General features: G+C 37.2%; 1 protein-coding gene across 2 annotated transcripts in view; it reads right to left on the reverse strand.

The window, feature by feature from the left end:
* The window catches only part of Grin3a (glutamate ionotropic receptor NMDA type subunit 3A), a 157163-nt gene that overhangs the window by 29035 nt on the left and 104799 nt on the right, over positions 1-23329 (reverse strand). For both annotated transcript variants that reach the window (XM_026379713.2, XM_026379705.2), the window contains exons 4-6: positions 21645-21790; positions 17571-17686; positions 8935-9086 (exon numbers count right to left, since the gene is read on the reverse strand). In XM_026379713.2, the coding sequence (XP_026235498.2) occupies positions 8935-9086; positions 17571-17686; positions 21645-21790 (414 nt within the window). The remainder of the gene's footprint in view (positions 1-8934; positions 9087-17570; positions 17687-21644; positions 21791-23329) is intronic.

Here is a 23329-nt window from a genome sequence, read left to right on the forward strand (position 1 = left end):
TTTTGATGTGGTTATTTTGATACCATGGTTATTTTTACTTTTGCATCTATGCAGTGATCCTAGGTAACAAGCCATTTAGACTTCATCTTTTAAAATTGCCTCATAATAATTTTAACAGATATTGTCACTTCATCCCTGCCTGGCATCCCCTAGGGGGTAAAGTTCAAAGCTGGAGGTCCAGGAGGCTGAAGATAGGAAGGGGCGAGAATGGATGAAAGCTCAGGTTGGTCAGGAACAGGGTGAAATGAAGGATGAGATAAGTTCAGGAATGGGCCTATGTGGTGCACTTTCCTTGATAAAAGAAACCGAAGTGCGGTGATTTGCTTTTATACAATTTCAAAATAAACTCCTTTTCCCCACCCCTTGCAATTAAGGCCTCCAGTTCCTACAAAAGAACTTCATTCCCATGTTCAGCCTCTTGCTTGGCACCTTTTGTTTCCCTCAGTATTGAAACAACCCAAAGAGGCTCCTGGATTCAATCAGAAACCTTGTAAGGATGCAACAAGATAAACATTAACTTGAGGCTCGGGAAGGTTAAGTAATTTTCCCAAGGACTTAGAGCTGCCTCCTCACAGTATTGGTAAAGCCAGAGTGGGTGTGACTCCCAAGACCAAGGTCATCCCAGTGAACTTGGTTGTATTTATCTCTTCTTTCTGAACAGGGCAAGGCAGTCTCTCTCTCTGCAGAATGGACTCGTGTCTGAAGGTGAAGGAGCTGCCCATTCTCAGATGGTCAGGCTGTGGACACTTCCCTGAAGCTGGCTCATTCCCCTTTCATTTGCCACAAGGGCTGTGCTGGATATTCTTTTGCCTTCCAGATCCATTCTCCATTTTTCTTCGTCCTTCCTCATACCCTGGGAAGTGACTTGATGGACCACGTAGACAGCCTCCCTTGATCAAAGGTAGAGGTGGAAGATGGGAGGTAGGATATTTATTCCCTGGTTCTCTCCCAGTGAGGTCGCCACGGGAGGGCTGTGCACATTATCAAATGGCCACAGCTCTTAGAAAGCCCTTTCCTGTGTCTCCCAGGTTCTAGGAACCTATCTCTCCATTTTCCCTCTCCGGCATAGGTGTGGTAATGTCTTTCTTAACTTACCCACTCGGGGAGACTGCATTGTTTCTGTTGACTTTCTTAAATCACGGGTTTGCAAATAGTTTTTAAAAAACTCTCCTCTGTCTCTTGGAATATGCTCTCTGTTCCTTGCCAAGACCACTTTTTCTCCTTCCTTCTTAACTAGACCCATTTAGCTAAAAGATGCAATTATTCAACCCATTATTTAAGGGACATTTGCAAAAAGAGAACTCATTGTATGTCTTAATAATACCTTGAAGAAATTTAGGAGCTTGCTCAGCTGTGATTCTCTGTCTTCCTTGCCTGTTTGAGAATAACAGATTATATAAAACTTTTGCCTTGGAGCTCTTAAATTTTGGAAAAGAATTACGTTTTTTTTTTTTTTTTTGCTGAGTCAAAGGGAGATGAAGGGAATTTACACCCTGCCATACATTTTTCCCAGTAGAATTGATCGACAGTGAGCCCACTGTGGCAGTGTCACAGTTGTGCTGGAAGGACTATTGGGGAAGCATTGAGGTCAATTTAAAATTCCTCTCTGAAAATTGCCTAGGTTTGGTCTGCAGAATTGGACGTGCTATTTCCTGGGTGACTCTGGGGAGCAGACAAAGCCCTGGAATTTTTTAAAAAATGAGTTTATCCTCCAGAGAAACTGCAGCTAGAGTGCTCTGGTGTTGGAAAGAGATGGGGGAGGTGGTGCATAGATCAAGGTCTGCACATGAGGCCAAGTATTAATGTCTGCTGGAAATGGTGGAAAAGCATCTTTCACGTTTTAGTACTAGGTGATCATATAATACGTTTATTCGAACTAGGATTTTTTTTTTTTAATTAAAAGAAGGTGTTGAATTGCTCTGTGGCAACAGATGTGGCAGTACTTGGCAAAATGGAGTGTGAGGTCAGAAATAAATGAAGAAATATCTTCATTTATTTAGAGCACCTGTTGGGAGAGGTACTGTCCAGAGCATCCCTCCTTCTGCTGCACTGTGCTCGGTACCCCTTCTCCTGGACAGAGGCAGAAGAGTGGATTGGGGGAGGAGGGGGGAGGGCCATGTTTGTTAAACTGTGATCTTATTTTCATCTCACAAGAGCCACTGAGAGATGAAGAATTTGAAACAGAGCTGGATAACTTGATTTTCCTAAGGTAAGCTGGTGCTAGGGGTAGGCTTCAAACATGAATTGTCCGATTTTGAAGTCAGTCAATTTCTTTGCACTAACCCAGCCTAGTAGTACATGCCATTTGAGACAAAAAGAAGGCAGGCAAAGTACTAATAGGCATGCTTTCTTCTTGTAACCTTTTCTAGGAGAAAGCAGAAAAAACAAACAACAAACAAACAAAAATAGCAGGTGGAGACTCCATGTATTGGTGTGTTGAGCAAAGGAAAATCCAGCAGGCAGAGGCCCTTCACAGAGGAGACCCAGCTCAGCCACTGAGCAGAAGACTGGTTTCATTTAATTGCATTCTATCTTTAGGTCCTGAGAGGATAAGTCTGAGGTTGTGTCTTAGGTTGTTCAAGACAAATACGCCAGGCAGTGCAAAAGGATATGTGTTACTGCTTAAATGCACACAGGTGAGCATGTGAACATCATTAGGAAACTATCATTGCATAGAACAGGATATTCCATAATGCAGACTGCCATATCTGGAAAAGAATACTTCCATGTGTTTTAATTACATTCTCTGAATCTGGGGCTCCTCTCCCATCTCTACATTACACATTGATGTTACCAAGCCCTCTTTTACTTGGGTCTCTGAAGTTCTAATTATATGCTTCCATTCTCTTCATTGCTACTACTTTCTCCTTTCCAAATTCAGCTGACCTGGGAAGTGGACCCAGGATGTCTTAACAACCAGAATTTGTTCTGAAAATGGCCTCTAATCGAGTGCTTCCAGCTGACTACATCAAGAATTCTCCAACTGCTTTCCTTAAAATAAAATAGTGGTTGAAAAAGTGTAAGTGTATTTTGTATGCAACATCTAAACCAGCATCTAAACAAGTAATGGTTTTGATGTTTGTTTCTTTCCCAAAATCTGTCTCTTTTTTGGTATACTCTTAATTTGTTTTTGTTTGAAATGCTGATAAATTTGTATTGCCCTGGACATTTATAGTGAAACTTCATAATCCTTGACATAAGTAACTTCATGGTTATCATATTTGACTGTATGTTCAATATTTTAAAAGCCTTAGTTGATTTCATTTTTACCGTAATCCTATTAAGTAGGTATTACATTTCCCCACCACTTTTTTAGATGCTGAGGCTCATAATGGTAAATTAACATGACTTGTATCAGATAACTTGTAGATCTGGGATTCAAATGTAGAACTGTCTCCAAAGATAATACTTTTAACCACTATACTGTAATCTAAACTTTACTAAATATTTGTATTTGAGGTTGATATTGATATTGAGGAAAGCCAGAATCACTATGGGAGGACCCTTGCAGATGATTAAATTCAGATTCCTGTACAGATATCTGGAGGTGTGGAATGAGAAAGGAAGCAACTTACCCAAATCTAGAGTTATTTATTGGGGATTTTTCTTTTCTTTCTTTCTTTTCCTATCTTTTCTTTTCTTTTCTTTTCTTTCTTTCTTTCTTTCTTTCTTTCTTTCTTTCTTTCTTTTTAATGTAGGCACTCACAGATATAAAATTTTCTCTTAGAACTGCTTTTGCTGTGTCCTAGAGATTTTGGTATGTTGCATTTTTAATATCATTTAATTTAAGAATTTTTAAATTTCTCCTTTAAATTCTTCAGTGGCCTCCTCATCATTCAAAAGTATTGTTTAATCACTATGTGTCTGTATAGTTTCTCTTGCTATTGGTTTATGATTTATTTATATTCCAATCTGATGAAATGCAAAGAATTAGTTCAACATTTTGGTATTTACTATGATTTACTTTGTGGCCTAAAATATGATCTTTTGGAGGAAGTTCCATGAGCAGCTGAAAAGAAAGCATATTCAGCTATTGTTGTATAAAATATTCTGTAGATATCTGTTAAGTGCACTTGACTTATAGTGTGAATAACTCTGTAGTATTTTTGTTGATTTTATGTCTGGATGACCTATCAGTGAGAGAAGTATATTGGAATCACCTAGTATAATTTTATTAGGGTCTATTTGAGCCTTTAAGTTGAGTAGTGTTTGTGTTATGTAGTTAGGTGCACTGAGATTTGGGGCATAAATATTTAATATTGTTGTTTCTTCTTGTTGGATTTTTTCCTTTACCATTATGTAGTGACCTTCTTTGTCTCTTCTAACTAATTTTGGCTTGGAGTCTGCTTTGTTGGCTATGAGAGGAGCTACTCTGCTTGCTTTTGAATTCTGCTTGCATGGAATATCATTTTTCCATCTTTTTATTTTCAGCCTGTGGATGTTTTTACATATGAGTTGTCTCTTTCGGGTAGAATTTTATATATTTCAGAATTTTATATATTTCTTTCTTATATACTTGGGGTCTTTTTTTAAAAAAATCTAATTTCCCTCTTTTAACTGGAGAACTGGAACCATTTATATTCAGTGTTATTATAGAGAGGCATATATTACTTCCTGTCATTTTGATTTATTTCTAATGTTTGCCTCAATACTGATTCTCATTTGCTTGTCTACTCATCTAATGAGATTTATTCTTTCCAGAGCTCTCTTAGTTGTTTTATCCTCTTCTCTGTATAGGATCCCTTTAAATATCTTCTGCAATGCTGGATTAGTAGGCATGAATTCCTTTAGTTTATGCTTATCCTGAAAGGTTTTTATTTCTTCCTCAATGTGGAAGTAAGTATAGCTTCTCTGAATATAGCAATATCAATTGGCAGCTATTTTCTTTCAAGGCTTAAAATGTGTCATTTCAAGCACTCCTGGACTTTAGGATTTCTGATGATTGGTTTTCCATTAAAGATGACCTGGTCTCTCTCTCTTATCTCTTAATTTTTTTCTTTGATCTGGATTTTTTTTTGCATTTTAATATGTCGTGGAGGGGTTCTTTTCTGGTCTTGTCTATTTGGGGTTCTAAATGTCTCTAGCATATGGGTGTACTTCCTGTTCCCAAGGTTTAAAACATTTTCTGCTATTATTTCACTGATAGGCTATCCATACCATTAGCTTGTGTCTCCGCTCCTTCTTTGATGCTATGAGACTTAAGTTTGGTGTCTTAATGTCCAAGAGTTCTTTTCCATTCTGATCATAGTATCTTATTTTTCCTTTAACTACAATATGAATGTCCATCCACTTTGTTTTCAAGCTCTGAGATTCCGTCGTCTTATACTTGGTTTAATCTCTTTTGAGAGATTTTCAGCCAAGTTTCCCGCCCCCCCCCCCACTACTAGGAACTGAATCCAGGGGTGATTTATCACTGAGTAACATCATCAACCCTTTTTATTTTTTATTTTGAGATAGGGTCTCACTAAGTTGCTGAGTCTGCCCTTGAACTTGTGATCTTCTTGCCTCAGCCTATCAAGTTAATTGGATTACAGGCAAGTGCCACTAAACCCAGCTTCAATAGAGTTTTTTTAATTTGACTTTTTGTGCCTTTACCTTCTAAGATTTCTGTTTGTTTTTTTTCCAGAATCTTGATCTCTTTATTAAAATGCTCTTTCATATCATATATTTTCCCCTTAGTTCATTCCTTATATCTTTTTAAAATTTATTGATTATCTTAACAGCTAAATTTTTTAAAATTTTGCCCAGCATTTCATTCACTTGAATACCTATAGATAGAATTGTTGAGGGATTATAAATTTTTGGAGCATCTTTTTGCCTCGCTTCCTCATATTTTCAGAGTGTCTATGTTTTTCTGCATCTGTTGTGATGAGTTTCTTTTCTTCTATTATGTGAGGTCTTTTAGATAGTAGCTATCTCTTTAATATACGTCCTGCACTGGCATATCTTAGCATCAAAACATCCAGGTAGCATAATCAAAATATTAAGTTCAATCATCAGCTCTGCTTTGAGAGGAGAGAATAACTGCCAGTAACAGTGATAACTAATTAATGAAACATAATTAATTAAAATGCACAAGATTAGAAAGAACTATGGAAAAATAAATAATGAGGGAAAACACAACAAAATACTTTATGTAAAACAGCTAATGCAACAACCATCATAAAAAGATTCAGTTTTCTTTTTGCCAAGGCATTTCAAATAGCAACCCTTTTTTTTTTTTTCCCCTGGGCTTCAATTTTAGGATCCCCTGGCTTTGAAGAGGTTTGTGGGACACAATTATTGTATTGTTTGTCTTTTTTCAGCTCTGACCCCAAAACAGGCAAACTTACTGGGGGAATCGGTATGCTGAGCTCTGCCCCTTCTTGCCTGCAAGTCTTGGGGGAGCTTTGTTTGTTTCAGAGCAGAATTCATCCTCAGTATCACTGTGCTTTTTAGATCTGGGGTGGGAGTGTTATTCTGGTGGGAGCTGCCGTCCATCTGTCTGGCCCAGATAGCTTGTTGACTGATCTAGATTACACCACACCTCTCCTTTTGAAAGCCTCAATCCATGTGCCATGGGAAGTATGTGGGAAGTGTCCAGGTCATGTCTGAAAATCCTTGAGACAGTTTGGGTATGAGAGAGGTGACAGGGCCTGCAAAGGAATTCTGTGGGCAGCAGCTTTCCACCTGACCCAGAGCCCACCGGCTTCTACTCGCTGTCAACCTTGCTCCTTATCACAGTTTGAACCACCAATTTCAAAGGAAAACGCCCTTCACTTTTCTCTGCTCTGCAGGCCTGCAGACTAGCAGCTGCAGCTCCTGTTGCTGCCCAGAGCTCCCCAAAAGTCCATGTGATAATCTCACTCTTGTGCCCAGATTGACTCATGACAAATCCAGTAAGAAATAAAGCATGGAAAGTTTAAACAATGAGGCTTTTTAAGCTAGCACTGCTTTCTCACTTTTACTAAACCTGCTTGGAAGTACTTGGTCTCTCTCCCATGCTGGGACATATCACTCCTTCTTTATGTTCTTACCTTCCAGACCCCTGACTTCTTTTCAGCTGTGTTGTTCAGTTTATCTGATTTAACTATTCAATAATTACTTATTGAGTGCCTGCTATGTAGGACTCACTGACAATATAATAGTAAGTGAAGGTTTTTTTTTTTCCCCTAGAACTCTTATCATCTAATGAAAAAGAGATACTAAAAACAATTATTGGATTAAACATATGTTTAAAATAGTGAAATTTATAAATTATGTCCAAGTACTATGAAATAATGTGAGATATATGAAATCATGAAGAGACATATGATTCAGATTGGTCAGCTTCTATCAGGGTCTTAAAAAATGAGATTTTAGCTGGGAGTTTGTACGTGAAGATGTTAGCTGACCAAACATCAGGGGTAAGAGCATTTGAGGGGGAGGAGGTAACAGCAGGTTCAGGGACCCCGAGGCAGGGAAGCTACTAGTGTATCATCATGTAAAATGATCATTGCAAAAAAAAAAAAAAAAAAAAAAATCCACTGTAGTGCAGCGTGAATGAGCCAGGAAGAAAGTGTCCACAAATGGGGCTGAGAATTGGGCAGGCAGGTACCAGGCAGTATTGTAGGCCGTGCCAGAACTTCAGATTTGTCCTCATGAGCATGGGAAGCCATTGCAGGCTTCTAGCAGAAAAAAGCTATCTGCCATGTGGAAAGCAAATTGGAGGGAGGCAGGAGTGAAAACAAAGAAACCAGTCAGGAGGGCTTTTGGAGTAGTCCAGGGGAGAGATGACAGCTCCGACTAGAGTGACGACGGTGGAGATGACAATAAATGGCATGTTTGAGACATACTTTACAGAAGGAAATGATATAGCTTGTTGATGGATGCAGAAAGTGAGTGATGAAAGGCATTAACGATCCCTGCCAGTCTTTAGGATGAGTAACTTGATGTAAAGTTACCACGACCAAAATGTGAAATGCAGGAGGAAAAGCAGGTTTGGGAGGGAGGATGGAGGATTCAGGTTTTGAGGAGTGAAATTTGAGATGTCTGTAGGATATTCAAATAGAGACATCAAAATAGGAGGGTGAGTATGTGTTCTGAAGTTCAAAAGAAGAGTCTGTGTTCAAGCAGAAACTTGAGAGTTCCTGCACACAGAGACTACTTAGAACCATTATTATAGTCTTCATTTTTTTTTAACATAGGGCCAACCTTGTACTTTTTAATTTGACTTCTCTCTCTCTCTTTTTTTAATATTTGGGCCTGTTACTTTGGTTACACCTTTCAATATTCTATTTTGGTCATCCCAATTCCACCTTATTTTGTAGGTTTCTAATTACACTGTAATGACAGAGTATTTCAATAGAAAGAAGCAGATTTTGACTTTTTGTATGCCTTGGGCAAATCACTTAGTTCTCTGTGTATTAATTTCCTAATAGTAAAGAAGGGAATTGGTTGTGTTAGTTTTAAAAATCAATGATTCTGTAATACAAGAATTATTGGCTAAGTTATGTCTAGATTTTTAAATCCATAAGGGATGTCTAGATAATTATCATTTGGAAGTTAACAAAGGCTTAGATTAGCTATTGCAGGATATTCTGAAGTTCACATAACGACCAGCAACTAATGGTTAAATTAAACACTATTGATGTAATTCCCAGAGTCTATTGCTGTAATTTAGAGCAGTATTTCTTCTGCACTTGTGAATACAGATTATAGGATAAACTAGAAAATTTGACATTTACTCATCAAAATAGCATCACCTTGAAATCTAAGACAAGCATGTTTCACTGCAAATTCTTATAGGTATGGTCACTCTTTAAGCAAAGTTAGGAATAATCCAAATATCATGGAGAGTCCTAGTAAATTAAATAGCTTGAATTATTGACCACAAGGCATAGGTAACAGTGTTTCCTTATATTATTCAAATTAAAGCTAGGCGAAGTGTCAACATTATCAGCAGTTTTTCCATACCTCAGTGACAGCGAAAGTTCTCTTGCCACAGGGAACCATCTTGTACCACTTGTCATGCAGCACGTCCATAAACCCATGTGACTTATATTGGCTGATTAGCTCAGATATATTGGAGGTCAGTGGAGAGTTGGGTGGAAGACCAATGCCATATCCTAGGAGAAAATAATCTCACATAAGTTTTTCACATTGTTCTTGAGAGGTTGCCACCATAACTGTATAGATATTGCTATCAGATCTGACAATAAAGGAATGGTGGGTTTGCATGATCTTTCCTCCAAAGGACCCTAAGACATTCTTAATTTTGATTACTTTTAGAACAGCCAAATCTCTGAGTAGATGAGTTTGAAAAGGATAGGGATGGGCTGTGCACAGTTTTCTAGGAGAACACTTCAAAATAGTCCTTAGATGCAATCTTTGAAGTCATTACCAAGACTAGGGTTCCCTATTCACCTCTCCAGAATCCAGCCTCTGGATTTTAAGTAACAAAATTGGATTCATCATAATCTTTGGTTTATGACATTATCTTATTATTGTTAACACATTTTTTTACTTTTATGATTCATTTTATTCTGTTTGTGGATAATATAATAAGATCATGTGGACATTTAACACAGTATGTAAAGTAAAATATCCAACAAGAAATTATAATGACTTTAATTATTAAAAAGTCTGGTAACACCAAGTGTTGGAGAAGACGTGGACCAGTCAGATCACTTATACATTGCTTGTTGAAACACAAAGTGGTATGATCATTTTGAAGAACAGTTAGTTATTATTCTTTTGTGGTTGATCATTTATATACTTCAAGATCAGCAATTCTGCTCCTATGTATACTTTCAAAAACCTCTACAAGCATACCAGATGTGATCAAGAATGTTGTTAGAAGCACTATTTATAATAGCAAAAATTGAAACCAACACAAATGTCCAAATGTTCTTTGGCAAGAGAATAATTAAATAAATATTATAACAAACGGATTTGAATATTTTTATACAATGTAAAATATTTGAACTAGAACTAGACACAATGATATGGATGCCTCAGCACTTTGTTGTTAGGTGAAATGTGACAATCCCAAAAGATTACTTGGAGTATGAATGCAAGGTGTAGATGTAAAAACACTCAAAACAAGACAGTGTGTTATTAGGAGTACATATGTATGTGATGAAGTTTTATTTATGTATTTATTAATTTATGGTACCTGGGATTGAACTTAGGGGCACTTAACCACTGACCCACACTCTGCCCTATTTTGTATTTTATTTAGAGACAGGGTCTCACTGAGTTGCTTAGGGCCTTGCTAAGTTGTTGAGGCTGGTTTTGAACTAGCAATCCTCCTGCCTTAGCCTCCGGAGCTACTGGGATTACAGGCATGTGCCACTTTGTCTGGCTGAAGCCATATTTTGAAAAAAAAATAAGAATATGATAAATTAAAGATCCAAGGTTGAAATTATATAAGGCACAGGAGCATAGGAGAAAGGGGAAGGGATGCAGAGAGAGAGCACCAAGATGGATATGGTTTTATTAATCATCTTAGCCTCTATATTCTCATTCCATGTAGCTTTACTTCCTTTCCAAACTGTTCCTACACTGTTAATATCTTTGATGAGCCACGTGAAAGAGACTAATTATCTACATATTTTTTTTTTAGCTGTTAGATAGCATGGTCAAAAAAAAGATTATTTTTGCCCTCAAGATAATTGAGGAAGATAAATTAAAAATGCAGTTAGTTCCTTTTTCACAGATAAAGACTAAAAGCCTGTCAAGAATCCAAAGATACTTAATGGAAACAAATATTTGCTATAATTATTCTATCTTAAAACTCAATGCCAAAAATATTAGCTTTTGTTCCTGTTTCAATGCAGGCATTCATTTTTTAAGAACATGAGGCTTGAGATGTGTGTATAACCAATGAAAGAGTTGAAATAAATAATGCCAAACAATTTTTGAGTGTTAAAAAATTGCACATTTTTTCCCCTGATAATTTTGTTTGTTCCTTAACAATAGGGAGTCAAGGAAATGATGATAATGTCAAAAACATGATTAGAATTTTCCATTCAAAGAGCTATTTTGAGTGTCTGTCTTGTGCCTATTAGTTTGGTTTGAAAGGAAAGACTGATGATAAAAGACTTTGGATGGGCAGCATTTTCTTCTGCTGATGTTATCATTAAATAACATTTTAAAAAATATAATGGGCAACTTTTTATAAGGAAGTTACCAGTTTTCTTTAGGAATCTCAGTTGCCCACACATGTATTCAGTACTTGTTTATATGTCAGTTACAACATTAGATACATAGGCAATAAGATTCAACAATTGACTGACACACATTCGTCCATTCATCAGATATCTTATTAAGTAAATAGGCTATGATAAGTGTTCAGAATTTAGCAGAGAGAAAAGCAGACATGGTCTCTGTTGTCACAGACTGTCTTTGGGGAGACATTAAACAGTGCATCACATAGTGATTATTTTATTTCAATTGAGACAGATGCCATTAAGGAGAAGAACTGGGGCATGTAAGAGCTATCTAATGGGAGTGGGTTGGTGGTCAGGATAATTAGTTTGGGTCAAATTTGATGAATATTATTGTGTTTCCCTTTAAAGCAATAGGTTTCAGCAACAACAATTTCTCATATTTACTGAGGGCTCACTATATCCCAAGTAAAATTCTTGGACAAACGTTTTGCATTCTCTACCCTACTTTGTGAATCATGTACTGGCCCATGTACTGCTAGATTGTGGCACTGTGTTCAGTTAAATCACTCTGGTATCTCAATAGTAAAAATTAGGACATTCTGAGCCTTTCTTTGTGCCAGACATTTCCCCAATGTATCCCTATGTGCACCCATGCCAGAGTACATACTACTTAGAGATTCAAAGATTGAATAAGTGACTGATAACATCACATAGCTAGTTTAGCTGGCAAAGTCAGTATTTGCAAAGAGATCTGTTTTATTCTAAAATCAGTGCTCTTTCTACCATGTCCATCTCGACAAGTCGAGTCAGGGAAATACTTGACCTATTTCTTCCCTTTCAGTACTTCCTATCACTGTAGCCACATTGATGCAATACCCCCCAAATAAGGTAATTCATTTAAAAACCACAACCCTCAAAACTGGTGGTTTGTTCTGAGCAAACACAAATATTTATTGTTCACAGGTAGATTTTATTTATAAACTTTTCAGCAAGTGGTGTCAATGTAGTAAGTTTGCATATGATTATATATGCTAGGAAATTCCCTAAGCAAGGAAGCTTACTAATTAAAATGTTTCTCCTAAAAATCCTCTTACAGCTAATAATTCCAACCTGCATTGGAGTTATAATGGTAAAATAGTTTTCATTTGATAGGCATTTATTGCATACCTCAGGTTCAGAAGGAGAGATTGCTACCAAGTGAAAGAAAGAGAGAGGCATATTAAACTGATTCTCGATAATGACATTTTTGATGTAAGGCAAAAATACATAGGGAAGGGCTGGGGATGTGGCTCAAGTGTGCTCGCCTGGCACGCATGAGGCACTGGGTTCTATCCCAGCACCACATAAAAATAAAAAAAAGATATTGTGTTCACCTAAAAATAAAAAATAAATATTAAAAAAATACATAGGGAAGTTAAAAAATTTGAAATTAATACAATAAATCTACATAATCTAAGAACAGAATCTTGGTACTACAAGAAAAATGTTAAAATACTCTTAAGAAAAAAGCAATATTAAAGTTGCAAGACAGTTGTAAAAAATTGCTATGCAGGAAATAATAAATATTAAATCACTCCACTCCATCATGCTTAGTTTAATTTGCAATCGGCTGATAAAAATAGATTGTTATCCTTTTTAAAATTTTCTATTTTAATACATATATTGGATATTGACACTTTAATAGCTCTATTGCTAATTATTATTAGCTAATTAAAATGAATTTTGATATGGAATGAGGAAAGAAATAGGAAAAAAATTATGTGGCAACGAGAAGCGGTCTTTGTTAAGAGATATAAAAATCCATTTTGTTCAGAAACATAAAAAATAAAATCTTGAAAGTTCCATTTCCATACTTCTGTTTTCTCAGTTGCTTCTCAAATTTGATTGTGTTCATTGGTCAAAGAATTGTTATTTTTAAAATGCTGAGTCAGCCTTAGTTGCTTTCATTATCATTAGAAACGTGGCTTTGAAATAAAGACAGGGTTGACTATTTTGTGGTTGATGGATGAAGCAAAATGAAATCCTTCAACCCTAAAGATGAAGGCGTCAGGCACCCTGGAAATTGGATACAGCTTAATAGCCCCAGAGAACAATTTTCAGAATAGAATCCTGATCTTTTCCCCATGGATAAATCAGCTTTACTCAGCTAAGAGCAGAGGGAATATATTTTGACTAGCAAATGTGTAGTTAGAAATTCATAGACTAAAAGAATCTTCCTGAAAGGTGGTTGGAAAAGAGATATTTTGAAAATAAGACCTTAGATAGGGTTAAAGAGACTTCGGGAAGGAAGAGTCATTCAGTTTTGTACTCTGTCCTTGGAATACCAAGTTTAACCACTTTGGGACAATGGTTGAGAATATATTGTGAAAGTCCCAATGGCAAAGGGAACTTTATAAATGGATTTCCCTTACCCTCCCTTACCCTTAGCACATCAAACTGGGGAGAGAAGAGTCTGGGAAAAGCTGAGATCAATGAAGACTATCCTGGGAAATTTTGTAGGGTATTGGTCTCAATTTATCAATTTGACATATTGGGTAATAATTTATTGATGACTTCCTATGTACCAGGCATGATTCTACATGCATTCTGTTTATTGTGTTACTTAATACTTACAACATCACTGTTATAGGTGTATTATTCACATCCTCATTATGCAGGTGAGGAACCAGGAGAAATGATTAAGAAATTTGTCAGTTATTGAGAGTTTCTAATCCAAGCTCCCAGACCCCAGAACCAGTGCTTCAAGCACTGTATTAAATAATTATTGGCAAAGCAAGAAAAAGAACAAGCTGAAAAACAGGCAAGTCTTTGGCAGAAAGGTCACAGATCATTATTTTGCAGTTACATTGGTCTTTTTCCTTGTTTGACCTTTATTGTCCTGATTCATGAATTTGGGACATGTATTCATTTATCTCAAATCTCTCTCTTTTTTCCCCCCAAGAACACAATATGTCTTTATGTCCCTAGCATTTAAGTAGCATTTTGACCAAAGACTTTCCACATGCTCTTGAATAGAACCAAATTGTAGGTTGGATTTGTTCCATTGTGTACTATTTAGTAGCAAAGAATACCCATCATGAAGGGTTTTAAGCTCAACATGGAGCTACTGTCTCTCACTGGCCTTACTTTTCCCTTTTGAAACTAAATATGCACAGAAGGGTGAATTTGTAGGTATTTTAGTCTGCTTGAGTTACTAGAGCAAAATACCAAAGTCTTGGTAGCTTATAAATAACAGACATTTATTTCTCACAATTTTGAAAACTGGAAAGTCCAGGATCAAGGTGGCAGCAGATTCAATGTCTGGTGAGGACCACCAGCTTTACGGCTCATAGATGACTTCTAGTCGTGTCCTCACATGATAGATGAGTGAATGAACTCCCTCCCAGTGGCCCATTTGATAAGAATACTAATCCTATTTTATAAGGGCAGAGCTTTTATGATCTAATGACCTTCCCCAAGAACCGCATCTTCTAGTTGGGAATTATGTTTTGACATATGAATTTTGGAAAATAGGCAAAAATTCAGACAATAGCAGTGTATAAATACTATATAGAGTGAATATAGAAGTCACGTAGGAGTCAATAGACTCTATTGTCCCTCTTCAGTTCCTGAAAATATTTAAGCACTTGGAAAACTATGTGCAAACCACCAGGATACTTTTGATTAACAATATTTGTAAGGGAATTAGGTACTTATTTTTATTTTAAATTAATCAACTATATAATTGGTAATACATCAATTATTATATGATTGCTGTATGACCAGGATTGCAGTAGGCTCTGTGGAGGGATACAGATCGGCATCTGCAACATTTCTGAGTTTACTGGGGAAGCACTCATCATAAACTGCTATGATGATGTTTTTATATTTACGCAATCTAATTAATAACAAAGCCTACATTTGAATAAGTTCAAAAAACCTAAATGTTTTTAAAGAAAAACATCTCATATTCGCAAAAATTTCATTAAAAAAAATAAGAGAGGGCTGGGCTTGTGGCTCAGTGGTAGAGCCCTTGCCTGGCACGTGTAAAGCACAAGGTTCAATTCCCAGCACCACATAAAGATGAGTAAATAAAATAAAGGTCTTGTGTGCATCTACAACTAGAAAGAAATATTTAAAAATATATATAAGAGAAAATTTCATTGGGAGATACTTTTCCCCAAATTCTTGAGTTAAACATTAAAAAAAAAAAATCAGCAACCAAGACTGAGCTTTTTGTTGTTGTTGTTGTTGCACGTAACTTATAAGAATCCTCCCTTTGAGTTTTTCCAGGGTCTGTTTTTAGGTTGTGAACTTATTGGCAGGGGCAATATTGAATTAAGTGTTCTGATTTGTATTTCATCCATTATGAGTATGTATCAATAAGGATGACGATGCTCTCTCTTTTGGAATCTGCCATCCTTCTGCTGTCTTACAGGGAGAGCTCTTATTTGTGCCACTTTGTTTATTCTCTTTGAGAACAATGTGGTGTCTAGAGATGATAGGAACTGCAAGACACCAAGTCTCATGAGCACAGATGGAAATGGAAACAGGAAAACAGTGGGAAGTTAATTGTGTAGCATCTGGCACTGTGGTCCAGAAGAGGCAAACAAACCATCGTCTTCTGCCTTTTGACAAGATCAGGTGGCCCCCCGAAGACAAAGGTGGAAAATGAAACCCCTCATTTTTATGTCCATAAATTATTTATTATTAGTAGCACTATGGTAGGAAGGACTTCCATTACCCCACACATTTAGGATGTAAATAAAATGTAGTATCCTTTCCATATCCCTTACTGCCACACACACACACAAAAAGGAAATTTTCCATTGTTACATTAAAATGGGGTTTACTGAGCATATACTGAATGTTCTTTTGGTTTTCTTGTGTTTGCTCTTTCTCTCTCTTTCTCTTTGTGGTTTTGCTATCAAAGACTGCAGTCTTAATAAAAGACCAATTCCACTCTCTTCCTGAAGTCCATCCCTGACCCAGGTGGGGGTCATTTTGTCTAGACTGAAGACTGGTTTCTCCTTGGACAAGTCTAAAGAAATAGCATCAGCTGTTATATTCTCATTCATCACAAAAAACAGAGTGAAGCAAAAATATCTGCTGATGCGTTTAGGAGAGACAGAGACCAAGTATGATTGGGAAATTGGGAAATTGGAATCAAATAGTCTTGATACCCTAGTTAACATACAGCAAAGCACAGATTTCTGGAAATAGGACTTGTGCACCCCCTTGGGATTGTTTCAAGCCAAAGTGCTTTCTGACAAGTGAGCATGGCTGTCTTGAGAGCTAGCACGCACTGTCAGGGAGGGAAACCTGGGAATTGGGAGATGTGAAATTTGCTGGTTCAAACTATCAGCTCCATATATCAACTGTCACTCAGAATGAAAGAAGCTACTGACAAAGCAGTCCTTCTTTGGTTCTGAAGTTTGATTGATTGGTTGATCTAGTTGGAAGCAAAAATTGCTGCCAGTGGGGAGAAAGGCAAGCCCGGGGTTCCAAACAAGGTTTATGTTTAGTACCCTAAAGGGTAGTAAACTTTAAAATGAGATTTTTTTCCCCCCTACTTACCTTCCAACTAGTGAAAAACACTTATATTGGAAACTGAGATTTGGATTTTAATCCCACTATTATCATCTAATTATATAATTATAAAAATATGATACAATATTCTTGGATTTTCTTATGTCTAAAATAGATTGGATTAGATCAATGTTGGGGCTCTGTTGTAAAATATAATCATTCTCTCTTTCTTTTTATTTTATTATTTTTGGTATTGGGGATTTAACCCAGGGGCACTTTACTACTGAGCTATATCCCCAGGCCCTCCCCCAATTTTTATTTTGAGACTTATTAGATTACTTAGGGCTTTGCTAAGTAGCTGAGGCTAACCTCAAACTTGCAATCCTCCTGTCTCAGCCTCCCAAGCCACTGGGATTTCAGGCATGACCACCACACCCAGCTTAGTCTCATTTTTGTATCAGATTTATTACAGTGTTTGGCCATTCAAAAATAAAGATGAGGGGCTAACGGTGTAGCTCAGTGGTAGAATGCTTGCCTACTCTGTGCAAGGCCCTGGGTTCCATATCAAGCACCGAAAAACAACAACACTAACAACAATAAAACAGGGAAAAACAAAATTCAAACAAATAAAAAAGACAGATCAAATTAAAACTGGACTCCCTCATTTTGCCACCACTCCCAGATATCTGAACCAACACATTTGAGAAACAATTATTTTTTTCACTAACAATTGCATAAATAAATATTTGTTGAGTTGGAGAAAAATAATTTCTAACTTCAGCAACTTAATAGCTAAGTGCTTATGAGTTGAAAATGAAAACAAGGGAAGATGAATAGCTCCTTGCCTCCGACTTTGGCATTTGTGACTTGCTAGGTTAGCAAACTGAGCACATCCTGAGTAAAAGCAAATCAAGAATGACTGATTAATACCTTCTATGGCAAACGGCTTCCCCACGGTTAGAAGTTTACAGTCAGCATCTATTGACACTTCATAATCCAGAAGGGCTTTGTCCATGATGAAGGCGTCTAGTTTCTCTGGATCATTCCTATATTTAAGACCAAAAGAGAAAAAGTGAACATGATTCATTAATGGGCATGAAGCATTAAGCTTGACAGTTGGCTTCTGTTTAGGGGACAGACACCTGAACACTAAGGGCAGCGCAAGCTTGCTTGCTGCTGACAGATTTGTTGACATCTCACTGACCTGGAGAGTACAGATCAGGGGAAACAGATATTCTTACAAGAAAACATGATAAACCTCTGTATTTATCTACCAGTCTCTTTCACGACTTCTCAACCCAACAACAAAGCCAGTGTGACTGAATTGAACAGGAAGGTGTACAGGGAAAGTTACTTCCTGTAGGTTATCAGAGAAACTCGTGTTAGGTATTGTATTCATTGTTTTCCATACAGTTTATCACTCATAAAGGCTGTGACATAATCAATGAGGAAATTGAGGCTCAGAGAGTCGAAGGAACTTGATCCAGGGGACATAGCTGGTAGAGTTGCAGCCAGTTGGTCTCATTAATTTCATGTTGAAAGTTTAATCTTTTTTTTCCATGAAGATCAATATTATATTTTTCAGAGATTTCAAGTATTATTTCATATTTATGAGTAGCTATTAAGGAAATATTTAGAAGAGATCTAGTATTCTTGAGAAAAGGAAGTTATAGTCTAAGTCCATGGGCTAGCATTCAATAAATGGAAGGGGAAGCTGATGTAATAGATCTTAGTGGTCCAATTTATTAACATATCTACAGAAATTCATGTTACATCCCAGTAGGTGGTTCTGGCAATGATAATTTACAGTAGTTGTCCCTGAGCTGTATTAGTGAATTGGCAATGGACTCAAATTGCTATTAGAAGTTTTGGGGCACTTGGGCATCCTTTATGAAAGTCTTCTCTTTTTTTCATACTGGGGATTGAACTCAGGGAGCTTAATCACTGAGCTATATCTCCAGTAACCTTTTTATTTTTTATTTTGAGATAGGGTCTGGCTAAATATCTTATGCCCTTGCTGAATTGTTGAGGCTGGCTCTGAAATTGTGATTCTCCTGCCTCAGCCTCCTGAGTCACTGGGATTATAGGTGCATGCTCGGCTAGTCTTCCCGTTTTCCTGAACATTAATGCAGAAGAGGTTCAGGGGAAGACTATGTCTCAGCATAGGCCGAGCTCCAACTTACAAAAAGGGCAAGGGCGGAGAAGTTTGAAAATGAGCTGTTTAGGTCACTTTTTTTTTTTTTTTTTGTCTTCAGCCAGTAGGACATACATATATTGAAGAAAGGCTATTCTATACTCAGGGTTATCTAAACAGCTTTGCAAAGAAAACAACTCTTCTCTATTCAATTTGGCCTCAATGTGGTATTTTAGAACAAGGAATAAGGCTGTTCAAATTCAACGCAGAGAAGTGGTTTCTAAACTCAGAGAAGAACAAGGCTAGGGCTCATCAAAAATTTAAAAGAGAAAGACATCCCTAGACAGGTATAAAGTTCATCACTTGGCAGGAAACATATCTTTCCATGGACGGATTTGTTTGGATCACACATGGACACATAGTAAGTAGTTTAACTTTTCTTTTTGGTGCCAATTACCATTGCTTACTTTTCATTCTCTTCCAGTAAGTGAAATAAAAAATTTAAAAAAGTATTCTCTTTTCCAGAGGTATTGAATTTAAGTTATAACAAAGTTCATGCTTGGCTTTAACCAACATGAAATCACCTCTCAGTTCCATCCATATATTTATACAACTATTCTTAATTTTGGAATGAAAAAGTGCAGTTGGTTATATCAGATTTCTATTGCGTAGGAACTAGAAGCAATCATCTCACACAGACTCCCCTGGGAGCATGAGTCACTGGTGAAGAAGTGGCCAAGTGTGATTCAGGTATTATAGCTTCTGGACTGAGTCACCATTGTAGTTGATAGGGCCTCAAGTTGATTCTCCCATTATGGAATCATGCTCCTTTTTTTGAGCATTTATTTAAAAATACATATTACATGCTACAAAGTCATATATTAATATACTGAAAGAAGTGTAAATTTTAATAGGATTAATTTATTGTTAAATTGTCACCTTAGGGAGCAGGGCCCTGAGAGAGTTGGTATAAGGCTGGGAGAATTTTGATGGGAGAGGCAAAGGACACAGGTGACTTTCAAGTACAGTGACTTTGGGTGTTGTTCCCTGTAAGTAAGAGCTTTGGGATGCTAGAGGGGCAGGATAACATGAAGACTGCAATTGCTTTGAGTAATGTCTAAGAGCACCAGTAGTGACTAGGTCAAAAGTAGAGAAAGAAGGATGAGAGAGCAGTGAAGTGGTAGTAATGATAAGCTCTGCCAGTATTTCTCTTCCACATCAATCAGTGACTCATCTGGGGAACTTGTTGCAATGCAGATTTGGATGCAGTTGGTTTGGGATGGAGCCTGGCATCTTGCATGTCTAACTAGTTCCCAGATACTAACTGGAACACAGATGTTTCTGTACCATGGATTATTCTTTGATCATCAAGGACCTTTCATTATGATTTCCAAACCAGCTTGAAGTAGCGATTGAATTACAAAGAACTGGCTCTAGTCCTGATTCTGCCACTTGTTAGCTGCATTACCAGGGAAAGCTTACTTCTACCAGGCCTTCTTCATCTGTGACTACTTTTCAAATGATTGCTTCTCTCCAGTCTAAGGTGGGGCCAATGCTGGGTATGGGAACCTTCTCACGTAAAGTCACTGGAATAAATGAATGCACGGAGTGAAGAGGAAATGCCAGGAACCCCAGCAGTGGTTCATCTCATGCTTGTCACACTGCCAGCAGAACTCAGTTTGTCAGCCATTATCTAGCTGGGAGCCCAATGCTATTTCCCTGACATCTCATTCTCTCTCTCTGCTGTGTATTTGCCTGAAGGAAAGAATACATACAGAAGAGGATCTGGGAGGCAATGGAGCTCTAAACTCTGTGCCAGAGAGGGACTCTAATGTTCTGATGTTTTTGCAAAATTAAAAGTGCCATTTCATAGTACTTAAGCATCATGTATACTTTGCAAATCTAAGAATGTGTGGCTTCCTCTCCAAGCTCTCATTAAAAGTCCATAAAATTGTTTAAGGGGCCTATTACTAGAACTCTTAAGAAACACAAAGCCCTTATGTTCCATAAAATCTTTTATTTCCTCTCTTTTAAGAACTTGAGGTGGCAGGCCCTGTTGTCCATGGGGGAGATCATTGTAGCTGACCATAGAGAGACCAGCTTCCCAAAGCTGCACAATTATAAGGATTGGAGGGCTGGATGCCTGTTATTGCCCTAATGCCAAGTGGGAGGGAGAGAACTGCTCACCCTCAGGCAGTGATGCTTATTGGGATCCATGCATTCACTTTCCCAGGCAGACTAGACAAGCAGACCCATAACTTCATGGTCCTCCTCTGCATTCAGTTCACTGAATCACAGGCTCTGATGATCTGCCCTGGCAATGTGATTGCCTTTGATGGCTTTTCATAAATTCTGATGAGAAGGATACAGACATGGGAAGCACTGCCTTCTATCTTTTCTCTTTTCTACAGGAAATCCCTAAGATAAATTCCATTTCCTCATGGCAAGAGTAGGCATTCTATGGGCTTAGAGATTCACTGTGAAAGAAAGGATTGCTTTGGGACACTTTATCCCCTGGCCATATTCCCTGTGTGTTTGATCATTTCAGCACCATTGTTTTCTCAAGTGATGCCAAGCCAGCTTTTATTTCCCCCACCATCTGCTGCACTAATGACTCCACTGGCTCTTGGAGCAAAGCTACTGCCAACTTGAGACTAGGCAGGTAACTAGTAATAGAGGCCACATAATTAAATGCACATATTCCATACTGCCTTACTACCCTCTGGGTCCCACACAGTGTGATACTACTGAACACAGTGGAAATACTTGTCACTAAAAAAAAAAAAATAACAACAACAATAAATCGCACCAGTAGCAAAATGGCATCTCTTTCAGTGAGAACTTTTAGGATCCAAGAGGTTGACACTCACTTGAGGTACTGCACTCCATCAGGCGTGGCTGGAACATTGTACCTCCTCATATACTCATGCATCTCTGGGAAGCTTTGCCTCACATAATCTTCAGCACTGCTCTCCCGGACAGTTCCAAACCGGAAGCCTTGGGACGGATGGTGCAGCTGAAGGAGAAAAGAAATGGTTTTAATATAAGTTACTATTAGAATTGTTTCCAAATTTTTCCTTTTTCATTATTATTTGGAACCCAGGGACAATTTTTAGGACTTTTAAAACACACAGAGGCACAAACATATAATAAAGATGTGCAGACACAGGTACATCCTCTTCCATATCCCAGTTTTCACATCAGAAATTGTTCTATCTTCAGAAGCAAACAGATGGGAACAAGAAATCCAAACTACACAACATTTTTTTTCTTTATATTGACAACCTATGATAATGCTTAAAAGCTGTATAACTTGGCATGGAGAATCAGCTTTATATTCTAAATTGTATTTTGAAATACGTAATTAAGATAATAAACTGAAGATTATGATCCCCTTAGTTAGACCTACACAGAGGCCTAATTAAAAACCTTGCATCCTCAGATTAAAATATACCTGACTCAACATTGTGAACTTATCCCTCTCTTTTTTATTTTTATTTAATTTTTAATTTTAATTTTATTTTTATTTATATATAATAGCGGAATGCACTATAATTCTTATTACTTTCTTAAGTATCAGTTATATTACATGTTAGGTGTGTTGATTTTATTTTTGGTATTATTATGAAATGCTCTTGTTCCCTTATGAAACTGTATTATCCAATGCTGAGTCATGCTGTATATTTCCTTGGAAGGAATAGTGTGTAAGAAAGTTGAGATCAGTGGAGGTGAGGGGTAGCAGGAGTAGACTCAGTAATGTCATAGTTCTCCAGGATGCAAGACTGCATGGGGAGGATGGGCAGTGCACTGGGAGTCCTGCTGAGACCTTTCCGTCACTAAGGATAGAAAAGATACATCCATGAAGTGTTACTCAGTGAAATCTGGGAGAAGCCTTAATATGGGATCCAAAACTTGGACAATTTCAAATTTAAGAACAAGCTGAAATTGGGCCATATTATGAAAGTGATGAAATATCCTGAAGTTTTTTTTTTAAGTTGTTGATGGACCTTTTATTTTATTTATTTATATGTGGTGCTGAGAATTGAACCCAGTGCCTCACATATGTTAGGCAAGTACTCTACCACTAAGCCACAATCCCAACCCAATAACCTGAAGTTTTAAGGCTACACTTCTCCACCAATGTTACAGTAAAGTTTTTGAACTTTTTTATTCTGTTTCATATTGATGTATTTTATAACACTGGTTCTGACTATAAGTTGTGGGGACCATGGGTCCATAAATGGGCTTCATGAACTTCAAAAATCTGAAATTTTAGGCAATAGTTTATGTAAATACATATTTGTAATTTTTTTCCTATGGAAGGAGAAAATACAGCACTCTTTAAAAATTAATTAAGCTTTCAAGTTGTTTACAACCCCCAATGAAAAAGATAGAGAACTCACTGGATATGGTAACAAATATCTTATAATCAAAGTTGAAGTAATTCTGACACACACGAAAGACAATATGACCATAATTAAATAAACTATATAGCATGTCCTTATAAGATGTCATGAAATCTATAAAACAAGTTTGTAAAATATGCTTATAAAAT

Source organism: Urocitellus parryii, chromosome 4 (genome assembly GCF_045843805.1).
Source record: "Urocitellus parryii isolate mUroPar1 chromosome 4, mUroPar1.hap1, whole genome shotgun sequence".
Classification (NCBI taxonomy): domain Eukaryota; kingdom Metazoa; phylum Chordata; class Mammalia; order Rodentia; family Sciuridae; genus Urocitellus; species Urocitellus parryii.